The following is a 13,615-nucleotide window of genomic DNA, read 5'->3' as shown; positions in this document are numbered from 1 at the left end:
CGTGCCTGTCTCAGTGGACTAATCCAGACCCCCGTCTAATTCGCGCCTGTCTCAGTGGACTAATCCAGACCCCCGTCTAATTCGTGCCTGTCTCAGTGGACTAATCCGTTGCGGAGGCAGGCACAGTCCAAGAAGGGTAGTATGGCTAAAATGGACGTCTCTCTCCAGAATGCGCTCTCTCCCTCCAATTTGTTCACGTTCATTGTTTCATAACTTAATTGTGTGAATTGTTTGCCCTTTGATTGTTAGTGTATCAATTCCCCATTAAATACAATGCATTCGGAAAGTATTCAGACCCCTTGACTTTTTCCACATTTTGTTACGTTACAGCCTTATTCTAAAATAGATTTAATTAAAAATGTTCCTCATCAATCTACAAACAATAACCCATAATGACAAAGCGAAAACAGGTTTTTAGATATAAAAAAAAACAAAAAAAAAAAAACATACCATATTTACACAAGTATTTGCTATGAGACTCGAAATTGAGCTCAGGTGCGTCCTGTTTCCATTGATCATCCTTGATGTTCCTACAACTTGATTGGAGTCCACCTGTGGTCAATTCAATTGATTGGACATGATTTGGAAAGGCACACACCTGTCTATAGAAGGTCCCACAGTTGACAGTGCATGTCAGAGCAAAAACCAAGCCATGAGGTTGAAGGAATTGTCTGTAGGTCAGGGAGGTGACCAAGAACCCGATGGTCACTCTGACAGAGTTCCTCTGTGGAGATGGGAGAACCTTCCAGAAGGACAACCATCTCTGCAGCACTCCACCAATCAGGCCTTTATAGTAGAGTGGGCAGACGGAAGCCACTCCTCAGTAAAAGGCACATGACAGCCCGCTTGGAGTTTGCCAAAAGGCACCTAAAGGACTCAGACCATGAGAAACAAGATTCTCTGGTCTGATGAAACCAAGATTGAACTCTTTGGCCTGAATGACAAGCGTCACGTCTGGAGGAAATCTGGCACCATCCCTACGGTGAAGCATGGTGGTGGCAGCATCATGCTGTGGGGATGTTTTTCAGCGGCAGGGACTGGGAGACTAGTCAGGATCGAGGGAAAGATGAACGGAGCAAAGTACAGAGAGATCCTTGATGAAAACCTGCTCCAGAGCGCTCAGGACCTCAGACTGGGGCAAATGTTCACCTTCCAACAGGACAACGACCCTAAGCACACAGCCAAGACAACGCAGGAGTGGCTTCGGGACAAGTCTCTGAATGTCCTTGAGTGGCCCAGCCAGAGCCTGGACTTGAACCCAATCTAACATCTCTGGAGAGACCTGAAAATAGCTGTGCAGCGACGATCCCCATCCAACCTGACAGAGCTTGAGAGGATCTGCAGAGAAGAATGGGAGAAACTCCCCAAATACAGGTGTGCCAAGCTTGTAGCGTCATACCTAAGAAGACTCAAGGTTGTAATTATTGCCAAAGGTACTAAAACAAAGTACTGAGTAAAGGGTCTGAATACTTATGTAACTGTGATATTTAAGTTTTGTATTTTTAATACATTTGCAAAAATGTCTAAACCTGTTTTTGCTTTGTCATTATTGGGTATTGTGTGTAGATTGATGAGGGGAAAAAACTATTTAATCCATTTTAGAATAAGGCTGTAACATAACCATGTGGAATAAGTCAAGGGGTCTGAATACTTTCCAAATGGCTGCTGTATTTAACATTCAGCAAACAAGAGCTTGCCTCCCTCTTTGAATAGTCTGTTGGTGTAAGAAATTGTAAAATAAAAAATAATGTTCAGCAAGCTATTCTAGTCTAGGTTTTCTTGGACTCCAAGAGCTAAGGAGCGTTTTTTAAGGAGAGAGGCCAGCGGTAGCTTTAATGGTCAACACAAAATGCATGACAATCACTGGATTAGGTTGCACATTAAAATATTTTGAATCACAGAATTAATGAATGATGAAACAACATATTGCTTACAATACCATCTCAGTAGTCTATTACAGTAGTGAATAAAGCTCTGTGAATGACTTTAGAAGGTGATACAAAATAGTTATATTGCGTGGCGGGGTAAATTATTTTTGGTGCGACCAAATCATTTACATTGACATTTTAGTCATTTAGCAGACGCTCTTATCCAGAGCGACTTACAGTTAGTGAGTGCATACATTCTTTTTTTATATATACAGTGGGGAGAACAAGTATTTGATACACTGCCGATTTTGCTGGTTTTCCTACTTACAAAGCATGTAGAGGTCTGTAATTTTTATCATAGGTACACTTCAACTGTGAGAGACGGAATCTAAAACAAAAATCCAGAAAATCACATTGTATGATTTTAAAGTAATTAATTTGCATTTTATTGCATGACATAAGTATTTGATACATCAGAAAAGAAGAACTTAATATTTGGTACAGAAACCTTTGTTTGCAATTACAGAGATCATACGTTTCCTGTAGGTCTTGACCAGGTTTGCACACACTGCAGCAGGGATTTTGGCCCACTCCTCCATACAGACCTTCTCCAGATCCTTCAGGTTTTGGGGCTGTCGCTGGGCAATACGGACTTTCAGCTCCCTCCAAAGATTGTCTATTGGGTTCAGGTCTGGAGACAGGCTAGGCCACTACAGGACCTTGAGATGCTTCTTACGGAGCCACTCCTTAGTTGCCCTGGCTGTGTGTTTCGGGTCGTTGTCATGCTGGAAGACCCAGCCACGACCCATCTTCAATGCTCTTACTGAGGGAAGGAGGTTGTTGGCCAAGATCTCGCGATACATGGCCCCATCCATCCTCCCCTCAATACGGTGCAGTCGTCCTGTCCCCTTTGCAGAAAAGCATCCCCAAAGAATGATGTTTCCACCTCCATGCTTCACGGTTGGGATGGTGTTCTTGGGGTTGTACTCATCCTTCTTCCTCCTCCAAACACTGCGAGTGGAGTTTAGACCAAAAAGCTATATTTTTGTCTCATCAGACCACATGACCTTCTCCCATTCCTCCTCTGGATCATCCAGATGGTCATTGGCAAACTTCAGATCGGCCTGGACATGCGCTGGCTTGAGCAGGGGGACCTTGCGTGCGCTGCAGGATTTTAATCCATGACGGCGTAGTGTGTTACTAATGGTTTTCTTTGAGACTGTTGTCTCAGCTCTCTTCAGGTCATTGACCAGGTCCTGCCGTGTAGTTCTGGGCTGATCCCTCACCTTCCTCATGATCATTGATGCCCCACGAGGTGAGATATTTCATGGAGCCCCAGACCGAGGGTGATTGACCGTCATCTTGAACTTCTTCCATTTTCTAATAATTGTGGCAACAGTTGTTGCCTTCTCACTAAGCTGCTTGCCTATTGTCCTGTAGCCCATCCCAGCCTTGTGCAGGTCTACAATTTTATCCCTGATGTCCTTACACATCTCTCTGGTCTTGGCCATTGTGGAGAGGTTGGAGTCTGTTTGATTGAGTGTGTGGACAGGTGTCTTTTATACAGGTAACAAGTTCAAACAGGTGCAGATAATACAGGTAATGAGTGGAGAACAGGAGGGCTTCTTAAAGAAAAACTAACAGGTCTGTGAGAGCCGGAATTCATACTGGTTGGTAGGTGATCAAATACTTATGTCATGCAATAAAATACAAATTAATTACTTAAAAATCATACAATGTGATTTTCTGGATTTTTGTTTTAGATTCCGTCTCTCACAGTTGAAGTGTACCTATGATAAAAATTACAGACCTCTACATGCTTTGTAAGTAGGAAAACCTGCAAAATCAGCAGTGTATCAAATACTTGTTCTCCCCACTGTATATATATATATATTTTTCATACTGGCCCCCCGTGGGAATCGAACCCACAACCCTGGCGTTGCAAATGCCATGCTCTACCAACTGAGCTACATCCCTGCCAGCCATTCCCTCCCCTACCCTGGACGGGCTGGTGCCTCCAGGGGAAGATGTTAGTCTGGAGCCCTGCATATAGGGATCTTTCTCATTGACTGGCTGGCTGACTGGCTGACTGACTGACTGGCTGACTGACTGGCTGACTGACTGGCTGACTGACTGACTGGCTGACTGGCTGGCTGGCTGGCTGGCTGGCTGGCTGGCTGGCTGGCTGGCTGACTGACTGACTGACTGACTGGCTGGCTGGCTGGCTGGCTGGCTGGCTGACTGGCTGACTGGCTGGCTGGCTGGCTGGCTGACTGACTGACTGACTGACTGGCTGACTGGCTGGCTGGCTGGCTGGGGTTTGTGTTTATGCAGGCTTATGCTCTGCTTTGTAGAGAGAACTGCACTGTCTTAGGACTAGGACTGCTCTAGAGGACAGATAGATAGATATAGGAGGTTGTAGAGGACACAGTGTTGATTGTAAGTGTAGCGACTCATCTGAAATGGCACCCTATTCCCTATATAGTGCACTACTTTAGACCAGGGTGGCACCCTATTCCCTATATTGTGCACTACTTTAGACCAGGGTGGCACCCTATTCCCTATATAGTGCACTACTTTAGACCAGAGAATGGCACCCTATTCCCTATATAGTGCACTACTTTAGACCAGGGTGGCACCCTATTCCCTATATAGTGCACTACTTTAGACCAGAGAATGGCACCCTATTCCCTATATAGTGCACTACTTTAGACCAGAGAATGGCACCCTATTCCCTATATAGTGCACTACTTTAGACCAGAGAATGGCACCCTATTCCCTATATAGTGCACTACTTTAGACCAGAGAATGGCACCCTATTCCCTATATAGTGCACTACTTTAGACCAGAGAATGGCACCCTATTCCCTATATAGTGCACTACTTTAGACCAGAGAATGGCACCCTATTCCCTATATAGTGCACTACTTTAGACCAGAGAATGGCACCCTATTCCCTATATAGTGCACTACTTTAGACCAGAGAATGGCACCCTATTCCCTATATAGTGCTCTACTTTAGAGAATAGGCTGCCATTTGAGACGCAACCTAGGTTGCTTTTGTTCTGTCTGTCCAGAGGTAACAGTGGTAGGTTAAATGAGGTCATTTCTCTGTCCAGAGGTAACAGTGGGAGGTTAAATTAGGTCATTTCTCTGTCCAGAGGTAACAGTGGTAGGTTAAATGAGGTCATTTCTCTGTCCAGAGGTAACAGTGGTAGGTTAAATGAGGTCATTTCTCTGTCCAGAGGTAACAGTGGTAGGTTAAATGAGGTCATTTCTCTGTCCAGAGGTAACAGTGCCTTGTAAAGTATCCCCCTTGGTGTTTTTCCTATTTTGTTGCATTACAACCTGTAATTTAAATTGATTTTTATTTTTATTTAATGTAATGGACATAAACAAAGTAGTCCAAATTGGTGAAGTGAAATGAAAAAAATTACTTGTTTCAAAAAATTCAAAAAAATAAATAACGGAAAAGTGGTGCGTGCATATGTATTCACCCCCTTTGCTATGAAGCCCCTAAATAAGATCTGGTGCAACCAATTACCTTAAGAAGTCACATAATTAGTTAAATAAAGTCCACCTGTGTGCAATCTAAGTGTCACATGATCTGAGTATATACAATGGGGAAAAAAAGTATTTAGTCAGCCACCAATTGTGCAAGTTCTCCCACTTAAAAAGATGAGAGAGGCCTGTAATTTTCATCATAGGTACACGTCAACTATGACAGACAAATTGAGAATTTATTTTCTCCAGAAAATCACATTGTAGGATTTTTAATGAATTTATTTGCAAATTATGGTGGAAAATGAGTATTTGGTCACCTACAAACAAGCAAGATTTCTGGCTCTCACAGACCTGTAACTTCTTCTTTAAGAGGCTGCTCTGTCCTCCACTCGTTACCTGTATTAATGGCACCTGTTTGAACTTGTTATCAGTATAAAAGACACCTGTGCACAACCTCAAACAGTCACACTCCAAACTCCACTATGGCCAAGACCAAAGAGCTGTCAAAGGACACCAGAAACAAAATTGTAGACCTGCACCAGGCTGGGAAGACTGAATCTGCAATAGGTAAGCAGCTTGGTTTGAAGAAATCAACTGTGGGAGCAATTATTAGGAAATGGAAGACATACAAGACCACTGATAATCTCCCTCGATCTGGGGCTCCACGCAAGATCTCACCCCGTGGGGTCAAAATGATCACAAGAACGGTGAGCAAAAATCCCAGAACCACACGGGGGGACCTAGTGAATGACCTGCAGAGAGCTGGGACCAAAGTAACAAAAAGCCTACCATCAGTAACACACTACGCCGCCAGGGACTCAAATCCTGCAGTGCCAGACGTGTCCCCCTGCTTAAGCCAGTACATGTCCAGGCCTGTCTGAAGTTTGCTAGAGTGCATTTGGATGATCCAGAAGAGGATTGGGAGAATGTCATATGGTCAGATGAAACCAAAATAGAACTTTTTGGTAAAAACTCAACTCGTCGTGTTTGGAGGACAAAGAATGCTGAGTTGCATCCAAAGAACACCATACCTACTGTGAAGCATGGGGGTGGAAACATCATGCTTTGGGGCTGTTTTTCTGCAAAGGACCAGGACGACTGATCCGTGTAAAGGAAAGAATGAATGGGGCCATGTATCGTGAGATTTTGAGTGAAAACCTCCTTCCATCAGCAAGGGCATTGAAGATTAAACGTGGCTGGGTCTTTCAGCATGACAATGATCCCAAACACACCGCCCGGGCAACGAAGGAGTGGCTTCGTAAGAAGCATTTCAAGGTCCTGGAGTGGCCTAGCCAGTCTCCAGATCTCAACCCCATAGAAAATATTTGGAGGGAGTTGAAAGTCCGTGTTGCCCAGCGACAGCCCCAAAACATCACTGCTCTAGAGGAGATCTGCATGGAGCAATGGGCCAAAATACCAGCAACAGTGTGTGAAAACCTTGTGAAGACTTACAGAAAACGTTTGACCTGTGTCATTGCCAACAAAGGGTATATAACAAAGTATTGAGAAACTTTTGTTATTGACCAAATACTTATTTTCCACCATAATTTGCAAATAAATTCATTAAAAATCCTACAATGTGATTTTCTGGATTTTTTTTCTCATTTTGTCTGTCATAGTTGACGTGTACCTATGATGAAAATTACAGGCCTCTCTCATCTTTTTAAGTGGGAGAACTTGCACAATTGGTGGCTGACTAAATACTTTTTTTCCCCACTGTATACACCTGTTCTGAAAGGCCCCAGAGTCTGCAACACCACTAAGCAAGGGGCACCACCAACCAAGCGGCACCATGAAGACCAGGGAGCTCTCCAAACAGGTCAGGGACAAAGATGTGGAGAAGTACAGATCAGGGTTGGGTTATAAAAAAATATCCAAAACTTTGAACATCCCAGGGAGCACCATTAAATCCATTATTAAAAAAAGGAAAGAATATGGCACAACAACAAACCTGCCAAGGGAGGGCCGCCCACCAAAACTCACGGACCAGGCAAGGAGGGCATTAATCAGAGAGGCAACAAAGAGACCTAAGATAACCCTGAAGGAGCTGCAAAGCTCCACAGTGGAGATTGGAGTATCTGTCCATAGGACCACTTTAAGCCGTACACTCCACAGAGCTGGGCTTTACGGAAGAGTGGCCAGAAAAAAGCCATTGCTTAAAGAAAAAAATAAGCAAACACGTTTGGTGTTCGCCAAAAGGCATGTGGGAGACTCCCCAAACATATGGAAGAAGGTATGAGACTAAAATTGAGCTTTTTGGCCATCAAGGAAAACGCTATGTCTGGCGCAAACCCAACACCTCTCATCACCCCGAGAACACCATCACCACAGTGAAGCATGGTGGTGGCAGCATCATGCTGTGGGGATGTTTTTCATCGGCAGGGACTGGGAAACTGGTCAGAATTCAAGGAATGATGGATGGCGCTAAATAAAGGGAAATTCTTGAGGGAAACCTGTTTCAGTCTTCCAGAGATTTGAGACTGGGACGGAGGTTCACCTTCCAGCAGGACAATGTCCCTAAGCATACTGCTAAAACAACACTCGAGTGGTTTAAGGGGAAACATTTAAATGTCTTGGAATGGTCTAGTCAAAGCACAGACCTCAATCCAATTGAGAATCTGTGGTATGACTTAAAGATTGCTGTACACCAGCGGAACCCATCCAACATGAAGGAGCTGGAGCAGTTTTGCTTTGAAGAATGGGCAAAAATCCCAGTGGCTAGATGTGCCAAGCTTATAGAGACATACCCCAAGAGACTTGCAGCTGTAATTGCTGCAAAAGGTGGCTCTACAAAGTATTGACTTTGGGGGGGGTGAATAGTTATGCACGCTCAAGTTTTCTGTTTTTTTGTCTTATTTCTTGTTTGTTTCACAATAAAAAATATTTTGCATCTTCAAAGTGGTAGGCATGTTGTGTAAATCAAATTATACAAACTCCCAAAAAATCCATTTTAATTCCAGGTTGTAAGGCAACAAAATAGGAGAAATGCCAAGGGGGGTGAATACTTTCGCAAGCCACTGTAACAGTGGTAGGTTAAATGAGGTTATTTTTCTGTCCAGAGGTAACAGTGGTAGGTTAAATGAGGTTATTTCTCTGTTCTGCAGGTTACAGCTATGAGCGTCTGGATGGATCAGTCAGGGGGGAGGAGCGTAACCTGGCCATCAAGAACTTCAGCAGCAAACACGTCTTTGTCTTTCTGCTCAGCACTAAAGCAGGTGACCTCTAACCGTCCCACTGGTCCTTAACCCTGAGCCCTAACCCTAACACTAACCCTAACCCTAACCCTAACCCTGAGCCCTAACCCTAACACTAACCCTAACCCTTAACCCTGAGCCCTAACCCTAACACTAACAGGTGTTATGTTCCCCAGCAAGAAAAACTAACATTGGGGGGAACTAGCAAAGAGTCACTGACTACAACCAAAATAAAACAGGTGGGGTTTTAGGAGGGGTTCTGAGAGACACTCATGGGGGGGTCCACTGGAAGTCGACTAGCAACAACAACTGGGCCCTAAAAGACACCCACCATGAGACCCACTGAATCTGCCCAAGAAGAGGCAAACAACAGAAACCCCCAAACTGAAAGACAGGAAGCAAACCACACAGTGGAGCAAAATGAAAACAGGGAAATCAGATTAAGGATTTTGTCTAGAAATGAAATATATCAAGACAACTAAAGGTGTTAACCATCCACATCTATCAAGACAACTAAAGGAGTTAACCCTCCGCATCTATCAAGACAACTAAAGGTGTTAACCCTCCACATCTATCAAGACAACTAAAGGTGTTAACACTCCACATCTATCAAGACAACTAAAGGTGTTAACCCTCCACATCTATCAAGACAACTAAAGGTGTTAACCCTCCACATCTATCAAGACAACTAAAGGTGTTAACCCTCCACATCTATCAAGACAACTAAAGGTGTTAACCCTCCGCATCTATCAAGACAACTAAAGGAGTTAACCCTCCACATCTATCAAGACAACTAAAGGAGTTAACCCTCCACATCTATCAAGACAACTAAAGGTGTTAACCCTCCACATCTATCAAGACAACTAAAGGAGTTAACCCTCCGCATCTATCAAGACAACTAAAGGAGTTAACCCTCCACATCTATCAAGACAACTAAAGGTGTTAACCCTCCACATCTATCAAGACAACTAAAGGAGTTAACCCTCCGCATCTATCAAGACAACTAAAGGTGTTAACCCTCCGCATCTATCAAGACAACTAAAGGAGTTAACCCTCCGCATCTATCAAGACAACTAAAGGAGTTAACCCTCCACATCTATCAAGACAACTAAAGGTGTTAACCCTCCACATCTATCAAGACAACTAAAGGTGTTAACCCTCCACATCTATCAAGACAACTAAAGGAGTTAACCCTCCGCATCTATCAAGACAACTAAAGGTGTTAACCCTCTGCATCTATCAAGACAACTAAAGGTGTTAACCCTCCACATCTATCAAGACAACTGGAGCACTGGGCCAGCCACTCTTAAATAGCACCTTGGCCAGCACAGGTGAAACACCTTCCCACTAAAAAGATGGCAAACCAGCTGTCACGAGAATTTCTATCTCAATGTTTAAATAATGAACGTATTACTCAGTCTGTATCCCAGAGGTTGGAAATCTCTAATAATAAGTAGCCCAGCATACAATCATCAGGTTTTATTCATGAGAACGTTCTGCAACAAAATGGTCGTACAATTCCTTTATACACGTCATACAAAAATCCCACCCCGCTCTAGGCGGGCTGTATTTTTCCACTGTACACATCTTGTAAGCACACACCTGGGTTCGGCTCATGTGATTTTCCTCTGCTCTCCTGACCATCAGGTCACACACACACACACACACACACACACACACACACACACGTTCTTATCTTTTCCTACTCCTTGCTCGGGCAGGCTGCATACTTCAGTTATCGCCTCCTCACAATATCCTGCAAGCCTTTCACTCCCCTTTCCCTGTGTGTTTTGGGAACCAGTCTATTCTCTGTTGCTGGGATATAAACACATTTGATTAACTCTCTAAGCTCTAGTCTACTAATTAGTCAGACATTATTAGTTTAACTATGACATTTTAGTCATATCCTACTCACACATTTCTTTATCACCAGCATCGGTAAAACACATACTGACTAATGAGGTGACACCAGTTGGTGCCCCCCATGTGCTAATGTCCAACATATAAATGGAAAAATCAAAGCCTGTAACACACGTACTCAACCCTTAACTCCCTGACCTTTAACCCTAACCCTGACCTTTAACCCTAACCCTGCTCCCCAGTGCTCATCTAGAGGAAGCTCTGTTCTGTGATTCTGTGTCTGTCACTCTCCCACCAGCAGTAGAGACAGTGGGGAGAACTGTACATCTTTCCACCTCTTTATCTCTCCATCTGATCTGTTGACAGAGCGTCTCAGGCTCTCAGAACGGTCTGAGCTGAAACACCACAGACACACAGAGAGATAAAAGACGAGCTGAGAGAGGGAGGATGTTTCAGCTGTCTGTCAATGAGGCCAATAGCATTTTGAGTTTCTCTCTTAAGTTTGAACCAGAATATGAAAGCTGAGAGAAAAAGTACCCGACTTGTCAACTTCCCATTAACATGCTATTTGACCTCCAGGCTGTAGACACCTACTGTAGGGAAGCACACTACATGCACCTTCCAGAACAGCACAAGAATAACGAATAAACAATGAAAGCAAATACGTAATGTGCTAACAACATGATCACTGGACAATGGGCTAACCTGTGTATCTCTATTGGCTGACCCCTAACCCCCTGTCTCTCATGGACAGTGACTTCAACCTCTGACCCCTGTAGAACCTCTGACCCCTGTAGAACCACTGACCCCTGTAGAACCTCTGACCCCTGTAGAACCTCTGACCCCTGTAGAACCTCTGACCCCTGTAGAACCTCTGACCCCTGTAGAACCTCTGACCCCTGTAGAACCTCTGACCCCTGTAGAACCTCTGACCCCTGTATAACCGCTGACCCCTGTAGAACCTCTGACCCCTGTAGAACCTCTGACCCCTGTAGAACCTCTGACCCCTGTAGAACCTCTGACCCCTGTAGAACCTCTGACCCCTGTAGAACCTCTGACCCCTGTAGAACCGCTGACCCCTGTAGAACCGCTGACCCCTGTAGAACCGCTGACCCCTGTAGAACCGCTGACCCCTGTCTCTCTGCTGTATAGGAGGTGTTGGGATGAACCTAACAGCAGCTGATACTGTGATCTTCGTTGACTCTGACTTCAACCCCCAGAATGACCTGCAGGCCGCCGCTCGCTGCCACCGGATTGGTCAGACCAGGTAACAGAGGGCCCTAGTTCTATTGGTCAGACTTGGTAACACAGGGTCCTAGTTCTATTGGTCAGACCAGGTAACACAGGGCCCTAGTTCTATTGGTCAGACCAGGTAACACAGGGCCCTAGTTCTATTGGTCAGACCAGGTAACACAGGGCCCTAGTTCTATTGGTCAGACCAGGTAACACAGGGCCCTAGTTCTATTGGTCAGACCAGGTAACACAGGGTCCTAGTTCTATTGGTCAGACCAGGTAACACAGGGCCCTAGTTCTATTGGTCAGACCAGGTAACACAGGGTCCTAGTTCTATTGGTCAGACCAGGTAACACAGGGCCCTAGTTCTATTGGTCAGACCAGGTAACACAGGGCCCTAGTTCTATTGGTCAGACCAGGTAACACAGGGCCCTAGTTCTATTGGTCAGACCAGGTAACACAGGGCCCTAGTTCTATTGGTCAGACCAGGTAACACAGGGTCCTAGTTCTATTGGTCAGACCAGGTAACACAGGGCCCTAGTTCTATTGGTCAGACCAGGTAACACAGGGTCCTAGTTCTATTGGTCAGACCAGGTAACACAGGGCCCTAGTTCTATTGGTCAGACTAGGTAACACAGGGTCCTAGTTCTATTGGTCAGACCAGGTAACACAGGGTCCTAGTTCTATTGGTCAGACCAGGTAACACAGGGCCCTAGTTCTATTGGTCAGACTAGGTAACACAGGGTCCTAGTTCTATTGGTCAGACTAGGTAACACAGGGTCCTAGTTCTATTGGTCAGACTAGGTAACACAGAGTTCTATTGGTCAGACTAGGTAACACAGAGTTCTATTGGTCAGACCAGGTAACACAGGGCCCTAGTTCTATTGGTCAGACCAGGTAACACAGAGTTCTATTGGTCAGACCAGGTAACACAGGGCCCTAGTTCTATTGGTCAGACCAGGTAACACAGGGCCCTAGTTCTATTGGTCAGACCAGGTAACACAGGGCCCTAGTTCTATTGGTCAGACCAGGTAACACAGAGTTCTATTGGTCAGACCAGGTAACACAGGGCCCTAGTTCTATTGGTCAGACCAGGTAACACAGGGTCCTAGTTCTATTGGTCAGACCAGGTAACACAGGGCCCTAGTTCTATTGGTCAGACCAGGTAACACAGGGTCCTAGTTCTATTGGTCAGACCAGGTAACACAGGGCCCTAGTTCTATTGGTCAGACCAGGTAACACAGGGCCCTAGTTCTATTGGTCAGACCAGGTAACACAGGGCCCTAGTTCTATTGGTCAGACCAGGTAACACAGAGTTCTATTGGTCAGACCAGGTAACACAGGGCCCTAGTTCTATTGGTCAGACCAGGTAACACAGGGTCCTAGTTCTATTGGTCAGACCAGGTAACACAGGGTCCTAGTTCTATTGGTCAGACCAGGTAACACAGGGCCCTAGTTCTATTGGTCAGACCAGGTAACACAGGGTCCTAGTTCTATTGGTCAGACCAGGTAACACAGGGCCCTAGTTCTATTGGTCAGACCAGGTAACACAGGGCCCTAGTTCTATTGGTCAGACCAGGTAACACAGGGCCCTAGTTCTATTGGTCAGACCAGGTAACACAGAGTTCTATTGGTCAGACTAGGTAACACAGGGCCCTAGTTCTATTGGTCAGACTTGGTAACACAGGGTCCTAGTTCTATTGGTCAGACCAGGTAACACAGGGCCCTAGTTCTATTGGTCAGACCAGGTAACACAGGGCCCTAGTTCTATTGGTCAGACCAGGTAACACAGGGCCCTAGTTCTATTGGTCAGACCAGGTAACACAGGGTCCTAGTTCTATTGGTCAGACCAGGTAACACAGGGTCCTAGTTCTATTGGTCAGACTAGGTAACACAGAGTTCTATTGGTCAGACCAGGTAACACAGGGCCCTAGTTCTATTGGTCAGACCAGGTAACA

General features: G+C 45.1%; 1 protein-coding gene across 5 annotated transcripts in view; it reads left to right on the top strand.

Moving 5' to 3' along the window:
• Positions 1–13,615, top strand: part of chd1l (chromodomain helicase DNA binding protein 1-like) — a 112,487-nt gene that overhangs the window by 31,900 nt on the left and 66,972 nt on the right. For all 5 annotated transcript variants that reach the window (XM_045214676.1, XM_041840750.2, XM_041840754.2 and 2 more), the window contains 2 exons: positions 8,475–8,585; positions 11,577–11,691. In XM_045214676.1, coding sequence (XP_045070611.1) covers positions 8,475–8,585; positions 11,577–11,691 — 226 coding nt within the window. The remainder of the gene's footprint in view (positions 1–8,474; positions 8,586–11,576; positions 11,692–13,615) is intronic.

This window comes from Coregonus clupeaformis, unplaced genomic scaffold (assembly GCF_020615455.1).
Source record: "Coregonus clupeaformis isolate EN_2021a unplaced genomic scaffold, ASM2061545v1 scaf0295, whole genome shotgun sequence".
Lineage (NCBI taxonomy): Eukaryota > Metazoa > Chordata > Actinopteri > Salmoniformes > Salmonidae > Coregonus > Coregonus clupeaformis.
This window is presented reverse-complemented; position numbering and strand designations above follow the sequence as displayed.